Source organism: Cheilinus undulatus, linkage group 24 (assembly GCF_018320785.1).
Source record: "Cheilinus undulatus linkage group 24, ASM1832078v1, whole genome shotgun sequence".
NCBI lineage: Eukaryota > Metazoa > Chordata > Actinopteri > Labriformes > Labridae > Cheilinus > Cheilinus undulatus.
In genome coordinates this window covers 2,357,476-2,382,691 of record NC_054888.1, presented here as the reverse complement: position 1 = coordinate 2,382,691, position 25,216 = coordinate 2,357,476, and the positions used below count along the sequence as shown (strand labels likewise).

At 40.6% G+C, this 25,216-nt stretch overlaps 1 protein-coding gene across 2 annotated transcripts; it reads left to right on the top strand.

The window, feature by feature from the left end:
- Positions 1-450: 450 nt before the first annotated feature.
- LOC121506432 (protein EFR3 homolog B-like) lies at positions 451-25,153 on the top strand. 2 transcript variants are annotated; one of them, XM_041782245.1, is made up of 23 exons: positions 451-934; positions 6,039-6,115; positions 6,248-6,375; positions 6,455-6,605; positions 12,561-12,682; positions 12,900-13,049; positions 14,250-14,345; positions 14,460-14,538; positions 14,897-15,032; positions 16,268-16,420; positions 16,503-16,614; positions 16,687-16,738; positions 16,821-16,993; positions 17,196-17,271; positions 17,361-17,522; positions 17,600-17,731; positions 20,373-20,440; positions 20,588-20,721; positions 20,876-20,967; positions 22,837-22,885; positions 23,029-23,132; positions 23,219-23,368; positions 25,003-25,153. In XM_041782245.1, exons 1-22 carry the CDS (start codon positions 559-561, stop codon positions 23,351-23,353), a joined length of 2,757 nt encoding a protein of 918 aa, XP_041638179.1. In that variant the 5' UTR covers positions 451-558; the 3' UTR covers positions 23,354-23,368; positions 25,003-25,153. The 2 variants fall into 2 exon arrangements, with proteins under 2 accessions (XP_041638179.1, XP_041638177.1); XM_041782243.1 differs by lacking the exon at positions 25,003-25,153 and having other exon boundaries at positions 23,219-24,036.
- Positions 25,154-25,216: the final 63 nt, after the last annotated feature.

Sequence of the window (25,216 nt, the reverse complement as noted above, 5' to 3'; positions counted from 1 at the left end):
GATCAAAGTCAGAATTTCTGGCTTTGATCTCAGAATTCTAAAATCAAAGTGAAAAATCTGATGTCATAACCCTGAGACCAGAGGCAGAATTTTCAAATCAAAGTTTGGATTCTGAGATAAGGGCTTAAAATTCAGAGATTTAAGTTGGAATTTTGACTATAAACTGTTTCTGGGGGGACTCTGAGGAAAATGTCAAAATATGACACTAGTCGCAAGCTTTCTGAATCTTCTCAGATTCTTTCTCCATTTCAGAATAATTCTCAGTTGTTTGTATCAGAATTTATAAAAAACAAGTCGTTTTTTAAAAAACGTTTTCCAGTGTCCTTAACCCTCTTCCTTCTTCCCTTCCCTTCAGCTCAGATCCCATTGGGCTCTAAGGCTGAAGGGGTTAAATCTTGGAGGAATGTTAGGAGGCTGGAGGAAAAGTTTCTCAATCTAATCCTGATTTTCTTCTTTCGCCTCCTCCCCCCTTCGCTCCTTCTTCACTACTCCTCCTCTTCATCAGGACGACTCGACCTCCTGTCACTCCGTCCCTCTCCTCTTCCCGTCACCAAGGAGATGACAGGGACTCTTCCCAGGTTTCCCAGCATGCAGCGAGGGATGACCATGCCTTCCTTGTTCAGCGGTGTCAGCACTCCCAGTATTCCCAGTTTACCCCGCGGCCTCACCATGCCCAGCATGCCCAGTTTACCCAGCATGCCCAGTCTTCCCCGGGGCATCACCGTGCCCAATTTTCCCAGCCTGCCGAGGGGCATCACCGTCCCCAACTTTCCCAGCATGCCCAGTCTACCTCGAGGCCTTACTGTGCCCAGTCTACCCAGTTTACCCAGAGGGATGTCGCTGCCGAGGTCCGTCGCCATGTCCACCATATCCCAGGCTCCTCGGAGGCTGCTGCAGGACTGCTGCTCTGTACTGGACCACCAAACGCCAGGAGGTATCACTCTGATGTTTTTTATGATCCCAGAAATCTCAGCAACAAATTCTGCACAGTTTAGACAAATCTAAACTTCTATAATTCTCTTTTATAAAGTTAGGAGTCAATTTATTTGTGCAATTTAGGCATTTTGTGATAGTTCAATTTTTATGGGATTAATTTTTTCTCCTTTCCTACGTTGCCAGTTTTTTTGTTTAATGTTTATGCTGTGTGTTAGTTCGCCCATTGCTTTGTTTTGAGCGTTGCTCTTTAGATAAACCTTCCTTGCGTTGCCATACTGCATTGCAGCATTTTAACTCCTCTTGCAGTGATTTTTATTTTTCATGCGTAGTGCCTGCTCCTTGACCTTTTGACTCTTTGCTCTTACGTTGTAGTAGTGAATAAAAACATGCATAAATTAACATTTTCTTTAGCCTAATTTGTAAATTCCATGAAATTTAGAGCCATATTTGGACATGAACCCAGTACAGATGTAGAAACAGAAGCTGTATTTCTCAGTCAGCTGATTTGAGCCCCGGCTCTGCTGGTTTCTGATATTTTCCTCTTTCTGTTCCTGCTGGAATGATAAATAAATCCAGATTATGCAGCGCTGAGCTGCTGCACATGGCCCGGATCACACAGGCTGGAATATTTGAGCATTCAGAGTTGCTGAGAATATTAATTGAGCTGAAACAACAACAAAGCAGACTGATTCACAAACACAGAGTTTAAATCTTAAAAAAAGAAAACTCCTGTCTGTGATTAAAAACTCTGCTTAAATCATCGTCTGACTTTAATCGGTGTGTTAGCGTGGATATCAGCCACGCTGAATGAGAGGAGGTGGCTTTGGCGTGCATGTGTGTGTGTGCATGTGGAGGATTAACGCTAACGTGTGTGTGATGGAGGTGACAGTGTGGATGTGAGCTGCAGAGCCGTCTTCATGTACGGTGAGAAATACCAACATTTATTTATATTTTTATGGTTCATATCTTCATTACCATGTTTGCAGAATAATCAAAGCTGTTAATGGTTAAAGTCTGATTTGGAGAAGGGTTAGGGTGAAATTTAAGAAGGCAGTCATTTTTTTATTCATTCATTTGACAAATTTTGAACTTTTTTCTCTGCATGTTTTGTAAAGCTTTTATGATTTATGCGTCTTTTGCATGTTTAATTGTAAACCTGCCAAATAAGATTATATTTAAGTAGAAAAGAAAAATAAAACAACACTTAGTCAGAAGATGAATGACCACATGATGATGAAAAAAATTTAAATTGATGCTTCTGAAATGTCTAGTTGGATCAACATACATAAAAGCAGCAGAAATGATTAAAAATATCATAGTAGCATTTTCTTGGGAAAATGAATTCAAAGAATTACATATAGGTATGTTAATCTGTAGAGTCTAAACAACAGAAGGGTAAAAGCCTGTCTTTATGTCAATCCATCTGTAGCAGAAGTCAAATTCATGGTCACAGCTATATCGGCTGTAAATATCAGTCGAAAATCAGCTGGAAATATCAGTCTACATCAGCTGGAAATATCAGTCTAAATCAGCTTTAAATATCAGTCTATATCAGCTGGAAATATCAGTCTACATCAGCTGGAAATATCAGTCTATATCAGCTTTAAATATCAGTCTATATCAGCTGGAAATATCAGTCTACATCAGCTGGAAATATCAGTCTATATCAGCTGGAAATATCAGTCTATATCAGCTGGAAATATCAGTCTATATCAGCTGTAAATATCAGTCTAAATCAGCTTTAAACTACAGTCTTTATCAGATGCAAATATCAGTTTATATCAGCTTTAAATATCAGTCTTTATCAGCTGTAAAGATCAGTCTATATCAGCTGTAAGTATCAGTCTAAATCAGCTGTAAATATCAGTCTATATCAGCTGGAAATATCAGTCTACATCAGCTGGAAATATCAGTCTATATCAGCTGTAAATATCAGTCTATATCAGCTGGAAATATCGGTCTATATCAGCTGGAAATATCGGTCTATATCAGCTGGAAATATCAGTCTATATCAGCTGTAAATATCAGTCTAAATCAGCTGTAAATATCAGTCTATATCAGCTGGAAATATCAGTCTAAATCAGCTTTAAACTACAGTCTTTATCAGATGCAAATATCAGTCCATATCAGCTGGAAATATCAGTCTATATCAGCTGTAAATATCAGTCTAAATCAGCTTTAAACTACAGTCTTTATCAGATGCAAATATCAGTCCATATCAGCTGGAAATATCAGTCTATATCAGCTGTAAATATCAGTCTAAATCAGCTTTAAACTACAGTCTTTATCAGATGCAAATATCAGTCCATATCTGCTGTAAATATCATTCTATATCGGCTTTAAATATCAGTCTAAATCAGCTGCAAATATCAGTCTATATCAGCTGTAAATATCAGTCAAAATCATCCTTTAAATATCAAGTCTATATCAGCTGTAAATATCAAGTCTATATCAGCTGGAAATATCAGTCTATATCAGCATTAAATATCCTCCTATAGCAGCTGCAAATATCAGTCTTAATCAGCTGTAAAGATCAGTCTATGTCAGCTTTAAATTTCAGTCTATATCAGCTGGAAATATCAGTGTATATCTGCTGTAAATTTCAGTCTACATCAGCTGTAAATATCAGTCTATATCAGCTGGAAATATCAGTCTATATCAGCTTTGAATATCAATCTATATCAGCTGGAAATATCAGTCTATATCAGCTGTAAATGTCAGTCTATATCAGCTGTAAATATCAGTCTATATCAGCTGTAAATATCAGTCTATATCAGCTGCAAATATCAGTCTATATCAGCTTTGAATATCAATCTATATCAGCTGGAAATATCAGTCTATATCAGCTGTAAATGTCAGTCTATATCAGCTGGAAATATCAGTCTACATCAGCTGGAAATATCAGTTTATATCAGCTTTGAATATCAATATGTATGAGCTGTAAATGTCAGTCTATATCAGCTGGAAATATCAGTCTATATCAGCTGTAAATGTCAGTCTATATCAGCTGGAAATATCAGTCTATTTTAGCTGTAAATATCAGTCTGTATCAGCTGTAAATATCAAGTCTATATCAGCTGGAAATATCAGTCTACATCAGCTGGAAATATCAGTTTATATCAGCTTTGAATATCAATCTGTATCAGCTGTAAATATCAAGTCTATATCAGCTGGAAATATCAGTCTACATCAGCTGGAAATATCAGTTTATATCAGCTTTGAATATCAATCTGTATCAGCTGTAAATGTCAGTCTATATCAGCTGGAAATATCGGTCTATTTTAGCTGCAAATATCAGTCTGTATCAGCTGTAAATATCAGTCTACATCAGCTGTAAATATCAGTCTATATCAGCTTTGAATATCAGTCTTAATCAGCTGTAAAGATCAGTCTATATCAGCTGTAAATATCAGTCTATATCAGCTGTAAATATCAAGTCTATATCAGCTGTAAATATCAGTCTATATCAGCTGTAGTTATCAGTCTATATCAGCTGTAAATATCAGTCTATATCAGCTGTAAATATCAGTCTATATCAGCTGTAAATATCAGTCTATATCAGCTGTAAATATCAGTCTATATCAGCTGTTAATATCAGTCTATATCAGCTGTAAATATCAATCTATATCAGCTGTAGTTATCAGTCTATATCAGCTGTAAATATCAGTCTATATCAGCTGTAGTTATCAGTCTATATCAGCTGTAAATATCAGTCTATATCAGCTGTAGTTATCAGTCTATATCAGCTGTAGTTATCAGTCTATATCAGCTGTAGTTATCAGTCTATATCAGCTGTAAATATCAGTCTATATCAGCTGTAGTTATCAGTCTATATCAGCTGTAAATATCAGTCTATATCAGCTGTAAATATCAGTCTATATCAGCTGTAAATATCAGTCTATATCAGCTGTAAATATCAGTCTATATCAGCTGTTAATATCAGTCTATATCAGCTGTTAATATCAGTCTATATCAGCTGTAAATATCAATCTATATCAGCTGTAGTTATCAGTCTATATCAGCCATAAATATCAGCCTATATGATGGTATATAAGCTCTTTATGCAATGTGGTTACCAAAGCAGTCAAAAAAATCTTCTTTTTATCTTCATATAGCATTAAAATTATAGATTAAACTGGAACAAAAAGCAGCAGAGACAACCTTCTAGTCCCTGCCTTGCTCTGCGGTCCCCATGTTTAGTGAACTGACCCTTTAGTTTGGTTATGGGGATTGAACTCATGTCCTCAGCATGGACTCCCAGAGCCGTGCTAACTACAAATCAACAATATAACCAGGTTACATAAGAGCCCTGGCTAGCAGGATTAAGCTGTAGTATTACTGCTGTATTGTAGTGATTCAGTGTTGTGAGCTGGCACGTTTCCATTGGTGGATTTCTCCTCTCCTTAATCCCCAAAAAACCCTCTTACACTGAACACAGAGTATGGAGACAAATCTGCAGTTGAAAGGGTGATGCTCTGCTGCCCCCTGTAGGATGAAACATCCTCTAACACCTCTCTATAGAAGGCCTCACAGCTGACAATGATACCAGAGCAAAAACCAAAAACCTGCAGAGCTCAGAGACAGGATTGTTGACAGGCACAGATCTGGGGAAAGCTATAGAAACATTTCTGCTGCTCTGAAGGTTCTCAAGAGAACAGTGGCCTCCAGAATTCTCACATGGAAGAAGTTTATCTCTTTCACTTTAGCACGTCTGCTGTCTTTACTCCACGTTGTCAATGTATTTGTGCAATGTTGGAAAATATAAGCTCAGACAAGCTCAGATCAGTGGAGGGCCGCAGGGATGGTTTTCCATCTAGAACTTTTTCCCATCTCCACGAAGGGTCTTTGGAGCTCAGTCAGAATTACCATCAGGTTCTTGATCTCCTCTCTCACTAAGGTCCTTCTCCCCTGATGGTGACCAGCTCTAGAAGAGTCCTGGTTGTTCCAAACTTCTTACATGTGAGAATTCTGGAGGCACCTCTTCTCTTGGGAACCTTCAGATCACAGAAATGTTTTTCCCCAGATCTGTGCCTGTCAGCAACAACTGTCTCTGAGACATGCTTTTATTTTGAAATTCCCCTCCTTCCTGTCTTTGTGTGCAGGTCTGTGTGGATGCTGCTGGGCACTGCGGCCTCGCTACAAGCGGCTGGTCGATAATATTTTCCCAGAAGACCCAGAGGTAAAATACAATAACTGACCATTTACTCTGTTAGTTCCATTTTTTAAGGGCCAGTCCACACTTTTCTCTGTCTGGGTTTTAAAGATGGATGATAGAAAAAGTGACCTTTAGTGTGTTTTCGTTGTTGTGTAGGAGGGTCTGGTGAAAGCCAACATGGAGAAGCTGACGTTCTTTGCTCTGTCAGCTCCGGAGAAACTCGACCGCATCGCTGCATACCTGTCAGAGCGTCTGACCAGGGACCTGAACCGCCACCGCTACGGGTCAGTACACCTGCAGCGCACACTTCAACACTCTTAAAGTCATTAAGGATGTGTTAAACGTGTTTGTGGCGCTCTGCAGGTACGTGTGCATCGCCATGGAGGCCATGGAGCAGCTGCTGCTGGCCTGTCACTGTCAGAGCATCAACCTGCTGGTGGAGAGTTTCCTCAGCACGCTGCGTCTGCTGCTGGAGCACGACAAGCCTCACCTGCACATGCTCGCCACAAACTCTGTAAGTACTGTACAGCGCTCTTGACTGCATACCAGGATGGAAACTCACTTTTTTATCTGACTGATGCTGTGGCTGATCGAGTCAGGAATTTATCAGCCAGCAGCAGCCTTCTAAGAGGATGTATAAGCTAATAATTCAAGTTTATAGCGTTGTAGTGATGGGCTAATTTATGATTGGCGATTTTCTTTGTCTTTGAAAGATGTTATATTTCAAAAATGCAGATCTTTGAGTATTCTGAGGCAGCTTTGTCCTCAAAGGATTATTTTGCTGCAACTAAACCTTTATTTAAAGGTAGGTTCATCCAAAATCAGACAAGGAGAAACATCAACAACTTATCACTGGAAGGTTTGAGCTTCATTTTTCATGAAACCAACGTTTTTCTGTGTCACGTACAGTCATGGACGAAAGTATTGGCACCCTGGAATTTTTCCAGAAAATACACCATTTCTCACAGAAATTGTTGCAATTACAAATGTTTTTGGTATACATGTGTTTATTTCCTTTATGTGCATTGGAGCAACACAAAAAATCAGAAGAAAAAAGCCAAAATGGACATAATTTTACACAAAACTCAAAAAATGGGCCGGACAAAATGATTGTCCCCTTTTAAAGCTGTGGGTAGATCATTTATTTCCAACATGTGATGCTCAGTTAAACTCACCTGTGGCAGTAACAGGTGCTGCAATCTAGAAATCACACCTGAAGCCAGTTAGAATGTCTAAAAGTTGACTCAGCCTTTGTGTTGTGTGTCTGTGTGTGTCACACCAAGCATGGAGGAGAGAAAGAAGAGCCCAGAACTGTCTGAGGACTTGAGAAGCAAAATTGTGGAAAAATATGAACAATCTCAAGGTTAAAGACCATCTCCAGAGATCCTGAAATTCCTTTGTCCACTGTGTGTAATATAATCAAGAAGTTTATAACCCTGGAACTGTGGCTAATCTCCCTGGATGTGGATGGAAGAGAAAAACTGACAAAAGAATGCAACGCAGGATAGTTGGAATGGTGGATAAACATCCTCAGTCAACCTCCACACAAATTCAGGCTGTCCTGCAGACTCAGGGTGCAAAAGTGTCAGCTGGGACCATACGTGGTCATCTGAATGAGATGAAGCGCTATGGCAGGAGACCAAGGAGAACCCCACTGCTGACAAAGAGACATAAAAAAGCCAGACTGAAGGTTGCAAAAATGTACCTGAGTAAGCCTCAATCCTTCTGGGAGAACATTTTGTGGACAGATGAGACTAAGGTAGAGCTTTTTGGAAAAGCACGTCATTCTACTGTTTACAGAAAACAGAATGAGGCCTACAAAGAAAAGAACACAGTACCTACAGTCAAACATGGTGGAGGGTCAAGGATGTTTGGGGTTGTTTTGCTGCCTCTGGCACTGGGTGCCTTGACTGTATGCAAGGAATCATGAAATCTGAGACTATCAAAAGATTTTGGGCTGCAATGTAGGGCCTAGTGTCAGAAAGCTGGGTCTGTGTCAGAGGTCATGGGTGTTCCAGCAGGACAATGACCCCAAACATTCCTCAAAAAGCACCAAGAAATGGTTGGAGACAAAGCTGGAGAGTTCTGAAGTGGCCAGCAATGAGTCCAGATCTAAATCCCATTGAACACCTATGGAGAGATCTCAAAACTGCTGTTGAAGAAGCACCCTTCAAATCTGAGAGACCTGGAGCAGTTTGGAGGAGAAGAGTGGTCCAAAATTCCAGTTGAGAGGTGTAAGAAGCTTGTTGATGGTTATAGGAAGTGATTGGTTTCAGTTTTTTTTTCCAAGGGTGTGCAACCAAATATTAAGTTGAAGGCGCCAACAATTTTGTCCAGCCCATTTTTTGAGTTTTGTGTAAAATTGTGTCAATTTAGTCTTTTTTCTTCAGATTTTTTGTGTCGTTCCAATGCACATAAAGGAAATAAACATGTATACCAAAAACATTTGTGATTGAAACAATTTCTGGGAGAAATGGTGTATTTTCTGGAAAAATTCAAAGGGTGCCAATACTTCCGTCCATGACTGTAGCAGCTAAAAAAAAATCAACTAATTTTCTGATATGGCTTTTTCATAATAAAAGTAATCACCAACACAACAATGGGGGACTTTTATTGTAAAGAACTTTTTGTCAGTAACCTATTTAACTTCACATCGGCAGAGCTTATTTAAAGACAAACTTATCTTAACCGACCTTCAGAAGGCAGACTGGTTGTAATGGAGCTTCAAATCTGTGCTCGTGCTGTCGAGTTGAGCCAGTTTAGCCAGAGAAGGAGGCGGGGCTTGTAAAACCAGAGCAGAGCAAGCAGAAAACTGAAGTGTCACAAATCACACATTTACAAGACTTTAATCTACCTGCCTCTGTGGCTGCTAGGCTTAATAAAATCACCAAACACTGAGCAGGAAGAACGCCCATAAATGGAGGGGGTGTGTAAGAACATGACATGCTGTACAACCAAACAGCAAACCAGTTAGAGGTCATGATGTCACAGCGGGATGCTGATGATGGAGCGTTCTGCACTCATAATAATCCGTCTCATGTCAGTTAAAGTGCACGTGAACACAGAGGTCATACATGTACCATACGTGTGTTTATTTAATCCTAAAGCCTCATGGTTGATGTACGCCGGGATAAACTGTGTGAAAGAGAAAATTAATCTCTGCTGGGAACAAGGATGCTTATGGGTGGAGGGCATGACCTTTCGTCATGTGTGCGAGCACACTGAACTTAACCATTAGGAAAATAATGTTAGACTTCAGGATGGCAGAAAATATAGTTGAAGAAACTGAGACAACTTTAGTTTAAATAAATTAACTGTGAATAGTGGCAGAAAAAGGGTTAAAATAGACACAATGTGGCAAAATGGGCTAATAGTAACAACAAAGGGGTAAAATGGGTTAGTAATGATAAAAAGGTACTAAAGGCAGCAAAAAGAGGGAGAAATTGGTTGAAAAGCTATGAAAAAGGGCAAAAGTGGCAAAAATTAAGCAAAACTGGGCTAATAGAGACTAAGACGTGGTGAAAATTGGTTTAAAGTGATAGAAAGTGGTGGGAATAGATTAAAATTTGTGGTAAACAGAGCTTCAAAGTGGCAAAAATTGGCTAATAGTGGACGAAAAGAGGCTTAAATGGGGAAATAGGTTAAAAGTTGCTAAAAATGGCAAAAAAAAGTGCTAATAGCAGCAAAAAGTGTCCAGAAAGTTAAAAGAAATTGGCTTTTAGGTGCAAATATTTGAAGTACTGGGTTGATAATGACAGAAAAGTACTATAAGTGGCAAAAAGTGGTAGAAATTTGGTTGAAATTACAAAACAATGGCCAGAAAGAGGCAAAAATTTGGCCATAGCAGCAAAAAAAAAAAAAAAAAAAAAAAACGTGGTGAAATGGAAATATAAAAAAGTGGTGAATGCTGTTAAAAAATTGTACGATTAAACTGTTTCAACATCAAACTCAATAACAGCTAGACACACTTTTCAGCTTCAAAATTAGGGAACTGTTAGCCAGCATGCTAGCACCAATGCTACTGATCCAACATACATGCATTAATATGATCAATACATCTCAACAGAGGAGGGTCCATTCACTGGGTTTATCAGGGTCCATTCTCTGGGTTTATCAGGGTCCATTCACTGGGTTTATCAGGGTCCATTCTCTGGGTTTATCAGGGTCCATTCTCTGGGTTTATCAGGGTCCATTCTCTGGGTTTATCAGGCTCCATTCTCTGGGTTTATCAGGGTCCATTCTCTGGGTTTATCATGGTCCATTCTCTGGGTTTATCAGGGTCCATTCTCTGGGTTTATCAGGGTCCATTCTCTGGGTTTATCATGGTCCATTCTCTGGGTTTATCAGGGTCCAGTCTCTGGGTTTATCAGGCTCCATTCTCTGGGTTTATCAGGGTCCATTCTCTGGGTTTATCAGGGTCCATTCTCTGGGTTTATCAGGGTCCATTCTCTGGGTTTATCAGGGTCCATTCTCTGGGTTTATCAGGGTCCATTCTCTGGGTTTATCAGGGTCCATTCTCTGGGTTTATCATGGTCCATTCTCTGGGTTTATCAGGGTCCATTCTCTGGGTTTATCAGGGTCCATTCTCTGGGTTTATCAGGGTCCATTCTCTGGGTTTATCAGGGTCCATTCTCTGGGTTTATCAGGCTCCATTCTCTGGGTTTATCAGGGTCCATTCTCTGGGTTTATCAGGGTCCATTCTCTGGGTTTATCAGGGTCCATTCTCTGGGTTTATCAGGGTCCATTCTCTGGGTTTATCAGGGTCCATTCTCTGGGTTTATCAGGGTCCATTCTCTGGGTTTATCAGGCTCCATTCTCTGGGTTTATCAGGCTCCATTCTCTGTTTTTATCAGGGTCCATTCTCTCGGTTTATCAGGGTCCATCCTCTGGGTTTATCAGGGTCCATCCTCTGGGTTTATCAGGGTCCATTCTCTGGGTTTATCAGGGTCCATTCTCTGGGTTTATCATGGTCCATTCTCTGGGTTTATCAGGGTCCATTCTCTGGGTTTATCAGGGTCCATTCTCTGGGTTTATCATGGTCCATTCTCTGGGTTTATCAGGGTCCATTCTCTGGGTTTATCAGGGTCCATTCTCTGGGTTTATCAGGGTCCAGTCTCTGGGTTTATCAGGCTCCATTCTCTGGGTTTATCAGGGTCCATTCTCTGGGTTTATCAGGGTCCATTCTCTGGGTTTATCAGGGTCCATTCTCTGGGTTTATCAGGGTCCATTCTCTGGGTTTATCAGGGTCCATTCTCTGTTTTTATCAGGGTCCATTCTCTCGGTTTATCAGGGTCCATCCTCTGGGTTTATCAGGGTCCATCCTCTGGGTTTATCAGGGTCCATTCTCTGGGTTTATCAGGGTCCATTCTCTGGGTTTATCAGGGTCCATTCTCTGGGTTTATCAGGGTCCATTCTCTGGGTTTATCAGGGTCCATCCTCTGGGTTTATCATGGTCCATCCTCTGGGTTTATCAGGGTCCATTCTCTGGGTTTATCAGGGTCCATTCTCTGGGTTTATCATGGTCCATTCTCTGGGTTTATCAGGGTCCATTCTCTGGGTTTATCAGGGTCCATTCTCTGGGTTTATCATGGTCCATTCTCTGGGTTTATCAGGGTCCATTCTCTGGGTTTATCAGGGTCCATTCTCTGGGTTTATCAGGGTCCATTCTCTGGGTTTATCAGGGTCCATTCTCTGGGTTTATCAGGGTCCATTCTCTGGGTTTATCAGGGTCCATTCTCTGGGTTTATCATGGTCCATTCTCTGGGTTTATCAGGGTCCATTCTCTGGGTTTATCAGGCTCCATTCTCTGGGTTTATCAGGCTCCATTCTCTGGGTTTTTCAGGGTCCATTCTCTGGGTTTATCAGGCTCCATTCTCTGGGTTTATCAGGGTCCATTCTCTGGGTTTATCAGGGTCCATTCTCTGGGTTTATCAGGGTCCATTCTCTGGGTTTATCAGGGTCCATTCTCTGGGTTTATCAGGGTCCATTCTCTGGGTTTATCAGGGTCCATTCTCTGGGTTTATCATGGTCCATTCTCTGGGTTTATCAGGGTCCATTCTCTGGGTTTATCAGGGTCCATTCTCTGGGTTTATCAGGGTCCATTCTCTGGGTTTATCAGGCTCCATTCTCTGGGTTTATCAGGGTCCATTCTCTGGGTTTATCAGGGTCCATTCTCTGGGTTTATCAGGGTCCAGTCTCTGGGTTTATCAGGCTCCATTCTCTGGGTTTATCAGGGTCCAGTCTCTGGGTTTATCAGGGCCCATTCTCTGGGTTTTTAGGGGTGTGTATAGTTCTGTGGACAGGTTTATTGGGAACATTTTTCCTTCTCATATAGAAATGATTCTGCTCTGTTTCTCGTGTTTATTAAAGCTGTAATGTTTTCTTGAACATCTTCCATCACCACTCTGACTGTAGTTAAATATATGGATAAAATACTCACTGATGTCTCTCTCCATGTTTTTGTTTTTAGTTTGTGAAGTTTGCGAACATCGAGGAGGACACGCCTTCATACCATCGCAGCTACGACTTCTTCGTGTCTCGCTTCAGTGAGATGTGCCACTCTGAACATGAAGACCCAGAAATGAAGAACCAGTCAGTCTATATCATCTATTTCAGAAAAATAAAGGGGTTTTATTTTGGGTTTGATCAGTAATTTTTGATCCATGTTTAGAGATGTCACCTAAACTCAGGGCTGACTGACACATGCAGCTAAAGTTCCTCAGATAAACCGGTGAAATATTCATCCTGTACAGAGCTGACATGGGTAAAGATACTGACACTGAAGGATGATGGGAGTTTTTGTGTGCAGGATCCGTGTGTCGGGGATCCGCGGTCTTCAGGGCGTGGTCAGGAAGACGGTGGATGATGAGCTGCAGGCCAACATCTGGGAGCTCAGGCACATGGAGCAGATCGTTCCTGCTCTCCTGGTCAACCTACAGGAGCGGACCACCGCTGACAGGTAACAGACGCACCTGCACGTGTTCAGAATAACAGGTACGCACAGACTGCTAAAAAACATTAAAGAGAACTAACGCACAGAGGTCAGCTGAAGGTCATCTACTCTAATCAATGCCTTTGATGAAACTACATGTCTCCGATGGAATCATCTTAATTCAAGAAAAACATGGCTTATTCACAATCAAGGCCAACAGTACTACATTACCCACAATCCTAGAGTGTCACGGTGACGACCATTTGAGCAGAATTAGGCCCAAAAGTGGCCGATATGTTAGTGTAATTTAGAAAGTTGCCCATACTTTTATGTTTTGTTTGCAGTGCTTTTCTCTCTTTTTATACAAATGTTGCTGAAACTTCATGCAATCGAGGCAGTGCTCTCTTTTTCCCTTTGTTGTCCAAACGTTGCCAATTTTTTTGTGCAATTTACACCGTGCATTCACACTCTTGCGATAAACAAAACTCTCAAAAAGTTGCCCATATTCTTTTGCTACTTGGAATTAGTTAGGTAACACTTTCGCTATGTTTTACTTGAAATTGTCTGAACATTGGCAAGATTGTTTTTGTGCTATTTAGACAGTGCATTCTCACTCTTTGGGATAAAACAAAATCCTCAAAAAGTTGCTTATGTTTTCCAAAAGTTGCCCATGTTTTGCCCAATTAAGACGTTGCATTACACTTTAAGTTTAAACAAAGTCCTCAAAAAGTTACCAATGTTTTTGTGCAACTTTGACTTAGTCACACTTTGACAATCTGTTCTTTAAAATGTTTTCTAAAGTGTTGCCAATTTTGTTGTGCAATCTAGACAAAGTTTCCCAAGTTTTGTCCAATTAAGGCATTCATTGTCTTTGGTTTAAAAGTCCTCAGAAAGTTGTCAATATTTTTGTACAACTTGAATTCAGTAAGATAATTATTGCTTTTTCTATCTTTTAATTTTTAAATGTTTAAATGTTGCCAACATGTTGTGCAATCTTAGAGTGTGCTCTTGCTGTTTCTTGTTAAAAATCTGGTTTTAAAGTTGCAGATGTTTCTGACCCTAAAGCCCTTCAGAGCTGTCTTCACCTGTACTTGTTAAATGTGACTCTAACTGTTTAAACTCAGAGGACTCTGGGATGTTGGTTGGTGTCTTGCATAGATGTTCTCAGGTGTCTGCGGTTCACTCAGGTGTTAAAGCCGCGTCTGTTCTTGGTGTTTTTGTGTTTAGCGAGTCTCCGGCGGAGCAGACGGAGGTTTGTTTCAGGGAGCTGTTGGGTCGAGCTGCTTACGGACACATCAACAACGCCATCAGACCCGTCCTCATGTAAGAGCCACATGTTCAAACACGCTGTGGGACTCTAGGTTAATACTACAGCTAACTATAGTGGTAGACATTCTAATATTAGTAGAATTAAAGGAGTATTCTGTGTGTTTTCAGGCACTTGGACAGCCACAGTCTTTGGGAAGGTCGAAGTTTTGCTGTTCAGTGTTTTCAGATCATCATGTACTCAATCCAGGTGAGGAGAAACTTAAACCTGAAACATTTATTTTTAGAGCCACTTATCACCTTTTCTATAAAACAGCTTTTAGAACATTCCTTTTTCCACTCTTAGTTTTGTATCTGTCTTTTTAAATAGACAGCAGCTCATCTACTCCTGATAGATTCAAATACAGTCTTTCCGGGATGTTTAGTCCACATCCAGTAAAATTCCTCCCCCTTATGTGAGTCCATTCCTAATCAGTCCCTCTGACTGTCCTGTCGTCCAACCTCATAAGATCACAGATCAGTTCTTAAAGGTGAATTTAAAGTCTTATTTGTTCACCTTTAATCAATATTTGATCCATATCTGATGTTTACATACTCATCCTCCACAGTCCCAGCACTCTCACCTGGTCATCCAGCAGCTGCTGGGTCACCTGGACGCCAACAGCCGCAGTCCGGCTTCAGTCCGGGCCGGGATCGTCGAGGTTCTGTCTGAAGCTGCCGTCATAGAAGCTACCGGATCAGTAGGTCAGTCAGCAGACGCCATGACGACATCAGTGCTGTTTAATAACAGTATCTAATACGGGGTCGTTCAGGATTTTAGTGTTTCAAAGCTGCAATTATTGCAATTCAGACAGTGCTGGTGCAATGCTGTCTGAATGTTGCCAGTGTTAGAATGCAATATAGACGTCCTTTTAGGCGTTTTGGTTTAAACTAATGTTGCCAATGCTGTTGAGCAATTTAAGTAGCACTTACAGTCTTTTGATATCGGCAAATGTTCCAAATAGTTTACGCAGTAAAGACAATGCTCTCTTTCTCGCTGATTGAAAACATGGTCCAAAAGTTGCCAGTGTTTTTGTGCAATGGAGAGAGTCCTTCCTACTTTTTTTTCTTTTTTTTGGGGGTGGGGGGTAGAAATGTTTTCAAAAAAGTTGCCAATGCTCCTAAGCAATTTAGGAAGCTTTTTACTGTCTTTTGGCTGAAAATGCTGTCCAAATATTGCCAACATTTTATGCGGTTTTATACAGTTGCTTTCTTTCTCTCTTTGGTGACCAGACCTTGTATAAATGTTGCCAATTGTTCTTTGTTCAATTTCAACAGAGATTTTACTCTCATTTGTTTTAAAATGTTGTCCAAAAAATGCCAATGTTTGTGTGCAATTTAGTCACTGCTTTCCCTCTTTTAGTTGAAAATGTTTTTCCAGAGGTTGCCATTGTTTTTGCACAATTTTTTTGTTACAGTCTTGCCAAAAAGTTGAAATTTTTCCAGTGCAATGTAGACTGTACCCCTCCACCACCCCCGTTTGTTTTGTTTAATTTCGTTAATATGTTGCCAATATTTTTGTGCAATTCAGAGAGTGCTGTCACGCTCTCTTTTGATTGAAAATGTTGTCCAAAAGTTGCCAGTGTTTTACTGCAGTTTAAGCCAGGCTTTGCCTCTTTGTTGGCTGAAAAAATTGTCCAAATGTTGCTGATATTTTATGCAGTTATGAAAGTATTTGCCTTGTGTCTTTGGTTGAAAGACTTGTCAAAAAATTACCATCATTTCTATGCAATGTTGAAATTGCTTTTGCTCTGTATGGCTGAAAATGTTGTCCAAAAGTTGCCAATATTTTTTGCACTTAAGCCCATGCTCTCTGTGTCTCATTGGTTAAACAGGTTTTCCAATTGTTGCCAATGTTTTTGTGCAATTTGACAGTGTTTTCACTCTTTTTGGTCAAAAATGTTTGAATGTGTTGGAACCATCCTCTCTGTGTGTTTAAGGCCCCACAGTGCTGGAGGTTTTCAACACGCTGCTGCGACAGCTTCGACAGAGCGTTGACTACGAGCTGACTGGTTACTACGACAACGCCGGGCTGAACAAAACCACATCAGCTGAGGAGAAAACGCTGCAGGACGCCGTCATCAAAACCATCGGTGAGGACCGGGGTGTTTTTTTTTTTAATCTCACTGTCTTTACGCGGTTGTTTGATTTATTGACCCGTGTGCCATCTTTTAGGATCCTTCGCCAACACACTCCCTGTCTACCAGAGGTCAGAGGTCATGCTGTTCATTATGGGGAAGATCCCTGTACCTGGAATCTACCCTGCCCTGGGGTCGCCAAACGCCGGGTAACACCCACCTGTGCCACCTTTATCACCGGTTTATAACGAGCTTAGATAATAACCATGTTTGTGTTTCAGGTTCGAGGGCAGCAGAATGATCCAGGTGATGCTGCTCAAGTCGCTCCTGCAGGTAAACCAGGGTAAGGGTTACGGGGTGTTTGTCTATCTGTCCTTTGGCCCCGCCCCTCCTCACCTGTCCCCCCTCTGTCCAGGTGTCGGAGCGTTACGAAAGCTCTAACCTGCTGACGGCCCTGCCCTCGTCCTTCCTGGAGCCGCTGCTGTCCTTCACTCTGATGGAGGATCCTGAGATCCGCCTCCTCGTCCTCTCCATCCTCACCTCGCTCATCGACCGCCGCCACAATGCCGCCAGACTGTCCACCGCCAGGTCCCATGATTCTTACACTCATCACACGATCAGAATACAGGACCAGACAGCACCAGTAGAAACACAAAGTTCGATAGGCATATTTTAATGGATAAGTTTTCCGGGGTTTTCCAGCTTCTTTCCTAACAAATCCAGCCTCTGTCTGAGTATGCAGATGACTTTATGATTTCTATGAACTCTGTGGATGTTTGTGTGTTTACAGTGTGAACTTTGACGTGTCCGTGTTGGAGCTGAAGGAGGACAGGTGCTCTCGTCAGGACGTTTTGTTCATCAGGAAGGTGAGAAAGAAAAATGACAGCATCCTGACTTTATTAGACACAGTTATAATGGTATTCCCTCTAAGACCTTGGAACTGGTGTATTTCTAGCATGCTCAACGTCTCTACCGTCACGTCTACCTCACCTGTAAGGAGGAGAGCAGTGGGCGGGGACACTACCAGGCCCTTTTCATCCTATTGGTTGTCCTCAGTGTGGAGCTGTCCAATGAGGAGGTGGTGGTGGATCTGATCCGTCTGGTGCTGGCTCTACAGGTAACTTCAATTAATTAAGGATTAAAGAAACACTGTAATACTGTCTCTAATTTTCTCTCCTCTGATTGGTCCATCAGGAGCTAGCATTGTCCAATCAGGAGCAGCTGTCTGTGTTAAACCGCTGTGGCGTTCATGCCCTTTGTGCCGTCTTCCTTCACATCCTGTCTCAGCTGGGACCGCCTCTTCCTCTGCACCAACACATCAGAAAGGTGAGGAGACGTGGGAATGTTAGTCCATGTAACCTTCATTCAGATAGAACTTAACAGTAAGGAGACGTGGGAATGTTAGTCCATGTAACCTTCATTTAGATGGAACTTAACAGTGAGGAGGCATGGGGGAATGTTAGTCCATGTAACCTTCATTTAGATAGAGCTTAACAGTGAGGAGGCATGGGGGAATGTTAGTCCATGTAACCTTCATTCAGATAGAACTTAACAGTGAGGAGGCATGGGGGAATGTTAGTCCATGTAACCTTCATTTAGATAGAGCTTAACAGTGAGGAGGCATGGGGGAATGTTAGTCCATGTAACCTTCATTTAAATGGAACTTAACAGTTAGGAGACGTGGGAATGTTAGTCCATGTAACCTTCATTCAGATAAAACTTAACAGTGAGGAGACGTGGGGGAATGTTAGTCCATGTAACCTTCATTTAGATAGAGCTTAACAGTGAGGAGGCATGGGGGAATGTTAGTCCATGTAACCTTCATTCAGATAGAACTTAACAGTGAGGAGGCATGGGGGAATGTTAGTCCATGTAACCTTCATTTAGATAGAGCTTAACAGTGAGGAGGCATGGGGGAATGTTAGTCTATGTAACCTTCATTTAGATGGAACTTAACAGTGAGGAGGCATGGGGGAATGTTAGTCCATGTAACCTTCATTTAGATATAGCTTAACAGTGAGGAGACGTGGTAATGTTAGTCCATGTAAGCTTCATTCAGATGGAACTTAACAGTGAGGAGGCATGGGGGAATGTTAGTCCATGTAACCTTCATTTAGATGGAACTTAACAGTGAGGAGGCATGGGGGAATGTTAGTCCATGTAACCTTTATTCTGATAGAACTTAACAGTGAGGAGATGTGGGAATGTTAGTCCATGTAACCTTCATTTAGATATAGCTTAACAGTGAGGAGGCATGGGGGAATGTTAGTCCATGTAACCTTCATTTAGATGGAACTTAACAGTGAGGAGACGTGGGAATGTTAGTCCATGTAACCTTCATTTAGATAGAACTTAACAGTGAGGAGACGTGGGAATGTTAGTCCATGTAACCTTCATTTAGATATAGCTTAACAGTGAGGAGGCATGGGGGAATGTTAGTCCATGTAACCTTCATTTAGATAGAACTTAACAGTGAGGAGGCATGGGGGAATGTTAGTCCATGTAACCTTCATTTAAATGGAACTTAACAGTTAGGAGACGTGGGAATGTTAGTCCATGTAACCTTCATTTAGATAGAACTTAACAGTGAGGAGACGTGGTAATGTTAGTCCATGTAAGCTTCATTCAGATGGAACTTAACAGTGAGGAGGCATGGGGGAATGTTAGTCCATGTAACCTTCATTTAGATGGAACTTAACAGTGAGGAGGCATGGGGGAATGTTAGTCCATGTAACCTTTATTCTGATAGAACTTAACAGTGAGGAGATGTGGGAATGTTAGTCCATGTAACCTTCATTTAGATATAGCTTAACAGTGAGGAGGCATGGGGGAATGTTAGTCCATGTAACCTTCATTTAGATAGAACTTAACAGTGAGGAGATGTGGGAATGTTAGTCCATGTAAGCTTCATTCAGATGGAACTTAACAGTGAGGAGGCATGGGGGAATGTTAGTCCATGTAACCTTCATTTAGATGGAACTTAACAGTGAGGAGGCATGGGGGAATGTTAGTCCATGTAACCTTTATTCTGATAGAACTTAACAGTGAGGAGATGTGGGAATGTTAGTCCATGTAACCTTCATTTAAATGGAACTTAACAGTGAGGAGGCATGGGGGAATGTTAGTCCATGTAACCTTCATTTAGATAGAACTTAACAGTGAGGAGACGTGGTAATGTTAGTCCATGTAAGCTTCATTCAGATGGAACTTAACAGTGAGGAGGCATGGGGGAATGTTAGTCCATGTAACCTTCATTTAGATGGAACTTAACAGTGAGGAGGCATGGGGGAATGTTAGTCCATGTAACCTTTATTCTGATAGAACTTAACAGTGAGGAGATGTGGGAATGTTAGTCCATGTAACCTTCATTTAAATGGAACTTAACAGTGAGGAGGCATGGGGGAATGTTAGTCCATGTAACCTTCATTCAGATGGAACTTAACAGTGAGGAGGCATGGGGGAATATTAGTCCATGTAACCTTCATTCAGATGGAACTTAACAGTGAGGAGGCATGGGGGAATATTAGTCCATGTAACCTTCATTTAGATGGAACTTAACAGTGAGGAGGCATGGGGGAATATTAGTCCATGTAACCTTCATTCAGATGGAACTTAACAGTGAGGAGACGTGGGAATGTTAGTCCATGTAACCTTCATTCAGATGGAACTTAACAGTGAGGAGATGTGGGAATGTTAGTCCATGTAACCTTCATTTAGATGGAACTTAACAGTGAGGAGGCATGGGGGAATATTAGTCCATGTAACCTTCATTCAGATGGGACTTAACAGTGAGGAGGCATGGGGGAATGTTAGTCCATGTAACCTTCATTTAGATAGAACTTTATGATGAGGAGAATCATGGTATAGCCAAAGTTAACTCTATTTAGATTAAAATTTCATATAAATTCTGCTTGACAAAATATAAATATTTGAAAATGTCTGAAAGTCTGAATTTCTGCTTGTCTAGGTGATTGAGAGTCGACAGAAGGACGCTCCTCACCTGCTGCCTGAAGATGTTTACTGTGAAAACCCCAGGTACACAAACAAACAAACATGAAAACAAACAAACAAACAAATCACAAGCAACCACAGGAAACAAACAATCAGGAGGATATCTTGTACTTTCCAGACTTTAATTGTTACTTTTCCTCTGAACTAAATCCAGGTGTTTCTGTGTTTCAGACTTCCTGAAGGTGAGCTGCAGGTCAGTGAAGACTTCTTATTTGTCCAATCAGAGATCTGTGAGGCTCTGACAGGAAGCAGCTACAGCGCCCACGATGAGCGCTTCAACACACCGTACACACCCCAGCTGACAGGTATGACTGCTTTCATCAATCTTTAATGTGAGTTTCTCTCTGTCATTCCATCATGTTTAAATGTCTAACAATCCCTCTGATCACCTGAGGAGGGCGCTGTACTCACACATCGGATAGTTTTCATGTACTGAGGGTTTTTCATGGTTGTTCTCAGATGAAGATCGTCTCTCTAAGAGGAAGAGTATCGGAGACGTCGTCTCTCTACAGATGGAGATGAACCCTCAGGAAGGCTCTGATACTCAACAGGTACCTCAGAGGGTCTGACCACGTTTAGACTAACCATTAACACCAGGTAGTCCTTAAACCCTCAACAGTACCTCAGAGGGTCTGACCCCGTTTAGACTAACCATTAACACCAGGTAGTCCTTAAACCCTCAGCAGGTACCTCAGAGGGTCTGACCCCGTTTAGACTAACCATTAACACCTGGTACCTCAGAGGGTCTGACCCCGTTTGGACTAACCATTAACACCTGGTAGTCCTTAAACCCTCAGCAGGTACCTCAGAGTGTCTGACCCCGTTTGGACTAACCATTAACAGAGTCAGATCTGGTTTTGGCAGAGACCAGCTGGTAGTCCTGAGCCACTTAGGCTTTTCTATGATAACGTTAAAGTTTATACTGTTAGATTTTTTCAAAATAAATGTCCAGAATTTAAATTAAAGTTCAAACAGTCAGCTTTGAATGCTGATAGAGTTTTTAATGGAAACTTTAGGAATTTGTTTGTGTATTTTTTTTAACTTTCGTTGGGATTTTTTGGAGAAATTTCCTTTTAAATGTGTTTGCACTTTCATGGGAATTTTGGAAATTTGTCTGGATGTTTGGGAGAATTCATTTGGAGATTTATGACCATTTAGATTGAAATTTGGAAAATTATGATTTTGGGGAATGGGGTGGGAGGGGTACTTTGAATTTTTTTTGTTTTTGTGGGTTTTTTTTGGTGTTTTACTTGAAATTTAGGATTTTCTTTCTAATTTTTTGTGTGAATTTGCTTAAATTGTGAGTGTGTGTGTGTGTGGGGGGGGGGTATTTTGATTATAATTTTTTCGTGGAGGGGTGGCCCTCTTTGGGGAAATTTTTTTCTAAATTTTATGGGGTTTTGGGAAATATTTTTTGAAAGTTTTTGGGATTTTGTTAAGACTTTTTTAGGGGAAATTATCTTTTAAAATTCAGGAAGTTTGCTGGGAAAATTTCATGCATCTTTATGGAGGTGTGTTTGTAATTTTATGGAATTTGATTTACATTTTTTTCATTGGGGTTGATTTTAAGGGATTTGTATTTTTAATTTGTGAAATGTATTTGTAATTTTTGGGGAGGTTTCCTGGGATTTGTGGGGGGGATTTCTTTGAAATTTTCAAGAATTTTCAGAAAAAATAAGGGAATGTGTACATTGGGTATATTCTGTCATTTTCTTGGAATTTTGGACATTTTTTTCTAAAATTTTGGAGAATTTGATAGGACATTTAAGCGACATAATCCATGCAGTTTCTTTTGCATGGGTAATGGGTTCCTTTTTATTGGGGTTTTACATTTGTAATTTTCTGCTATACTCTTTAAATTTTAGGGAATGTATTTGTAATTTTTGGGGATTTTCTAAGCAATTTCAGGGGGAATTTGTTTGGAAATTTTTAGGCATTTTCATGGAAATTTTGGGCAGTTAGATTATTATTTTTTGAGGGGATCCTCTGAAGTGTTTGGGTTTTGTCATTGGAATGTGTGAAATTTATTTCAGATTTCTTTGAAATATCAAAAACTTTGAAATTTTTTATGTAATTTTGGGAAAAGTAATTTTAAATTTTGGGAATTGGATAAGACATTTTAGTGGTTTGAGTAATGTACTCAGATTTTGTTTTTTTTTTTTTGTTTCAGAATGTTTAAGCTCTATGATAAAATCTCTCTGAAACATCTGGAGAATAATGGAATGCATTTTTGTTGAATATTTAAAAATACTGTAAAGTCTTGGGTTAGGGTCAGATTTGTTTTGATGTTGGAGAGGAAAATGTCCGCTGAATCCTGGACTTTTAGCGTAAGTTCCAGAGGTGGTCTGGGTTCTGGACTCGTATCCTGACACTAATGTGAACTTCCTCTGTCCTGGTTCTGTCTGATCTCTCTGGCGCAGCGTCCTCAGACGGAGCAGATCACCTTTGAGACACTGAAGAACACGATCGGTTAGTGATCAGACCAGTCAATACAACAGATACTGATCAGTTTCAACGGTTTAACGTGGATCAGAGTCTGATCTACCGTAAACCTCCTAATAAACACTGACGTTCCTGCTTCCTGCTCTGGTTTGTGGTTGTTTTTTTTGCAGAGGATCGTGGGAGCGTGGAGGAGGAGGAGCGCCGGAGGATGCAAGTGGTGGAGAGGTTTCAGACGGCACCATTTGAGGAGATCGCCGCTCACTGTGGCGCCCGAGTGAGTCACCGTTGACCTCTGAGGTCACATAATAATGGACGTTTGTCGGCTTGTTTGTCTGTAAATAAAGTTTTTCTACTCTGCAGACGTCTCTGCTCCAGACCAAACTGAACGAAGTCTTCGCCATGATCATCCGTCCTCCTCCCTCTCCGTCTGGTCACACCACGCCGCGCTCCACGCCTCTCTACGAGATGAAGTTCCCCGACCTCTGTGTTTATTAAAGACGAGGGTCAGAGGTCAGGCAGGAGACTCACATCAGCACTTTAACCGGCTCACACATATTGGTTATCCTGGAATAATTTATCTCTGCTGCTGTTGTTTCCCTAAATTTATTTAAAGATTAATTTATTGATTTATTTTGACTTCTGTAAAAAACATCAACCTTCTGTTCTCTTCCTGTAGTTTTCTCTTTGATGTTCCTTCTATTTTAGTCAGGAAACTGAAGAATAAATTATTTTACTTTAATTTCTTTGGTTTCATTTTCTTCTTTTATTCACATCAAAATTTATTTATTTTTTTCTTCAGTTTTTACTTATTTTTACATCTTTTTTATTCCTTAATGGACAAATTAAACAAATTCTATACTTAAAGCCAAAGAAATGGACAAATTTGCCAAATTGCCAACTTTGATGTCCTCTAAATGGACAAATTGCACACTTTAGGCCAACCTAAGGCTGGCTCAGACTACACGAATTCAGCCAGATTTAAGCCTGACTGCGACGTCGCAGCTCATTGTCAAAACTCGGGCCTGATTTTGAGAGTCAGGAACGACAAACCATATTGTGGTATGACATAATTAACGACACGTCCAAGACTCCTCACGACCACAATTTAACAAGCCTAGCATGTCAGAATTTTTCGTACGTTATCATCTCGTTTGACACCCTGACCTGACGTTAACAACGTGAATCCTGACGTCTAACAACAGGAGAACATTTGCTCATTATCTTTGCATCATCATTTACTAGGCTTACCATTTTATCCCCTTTTATTCCCTAAAACTAATGTGTACATTTTATTTTATTTTACTTACGTTATCACATGCATACATTAAGTTCTATCTGAAGGAGAGCCAGTCCTTATTGTCCTCTTTTTGATACATCCATACTTATATCCATAATCCAACCCGTAATTGTTTATTTTCCTTTTTTTTTAGCAAAAGACCGCTACAATCACACAGAGCGCATCTGTTGTAGAGTGATTGACACTCTTTGGCCCACCCACGACAACCTGTGAACTGTCAGCATGTGTGGCCAGGCTGTCGATATTGGTCGCATAGTCTGACATGGTGCCATCGTGAACAACCAAAAGAATCGTGTAGTCTGAGCCGACCTTAAATGGACAGATTACACACTTCAGGCCAACTAAATGGGTAAATTGCAGACTTCAGGCCAACTAAATGGACAAATTAAATGAATTGCCCTGTTTAATGCCAATTAAAATGACACATTTTCCAAATTGTTGCCTTTTTAATGGACAAATTGAACAAATTGCACATTCTAAGCCAACAAAATGGACAAGTTTGCAAAACTTCCCCATTTTGTTGCCATCTTAATGAACAAATTGTTCAAATTGCCCCCTTTGTTGCCTTCTTAAGGGACAATTTGAATAAATTTCGCACTTGAAGCCAACTAAATGGACAAATTTTCCAAATTGCCCTGTTTAACGTGTTATAGCAGATAAAATAATGAAGTATCATCAGTTTCCTGGTATTAGGTTAATATTAAGTTAACTTTATTAAAACTGTAAAACAACTTTAATGTGTTCTGCTGTGGTGCTTATTGTTGTTGGGCTTTAATGGACAAACATTCAGGTGTTTGGTTTAACTTCATTCCTGTGATAACGAGTACATTTATGTTGTTCTCTGCAGATCTTGACTCGTCTATCTCATTATCTGGAGGAGACAGTGCCGGGGTTAACTTCTTAATAAAAATGTTTACTTGTCTTTATGGGAGTGATATTTCATGTCTACATGCATGTTTAATCAGATCTGATGTTTTTAAACATGGGTGTTTTGTCCTCCCTCTGGAGGTCTTCTGAGCATGTGCAATAGGGAGGAGATCCCGTGGTAGACCCAGAACTCT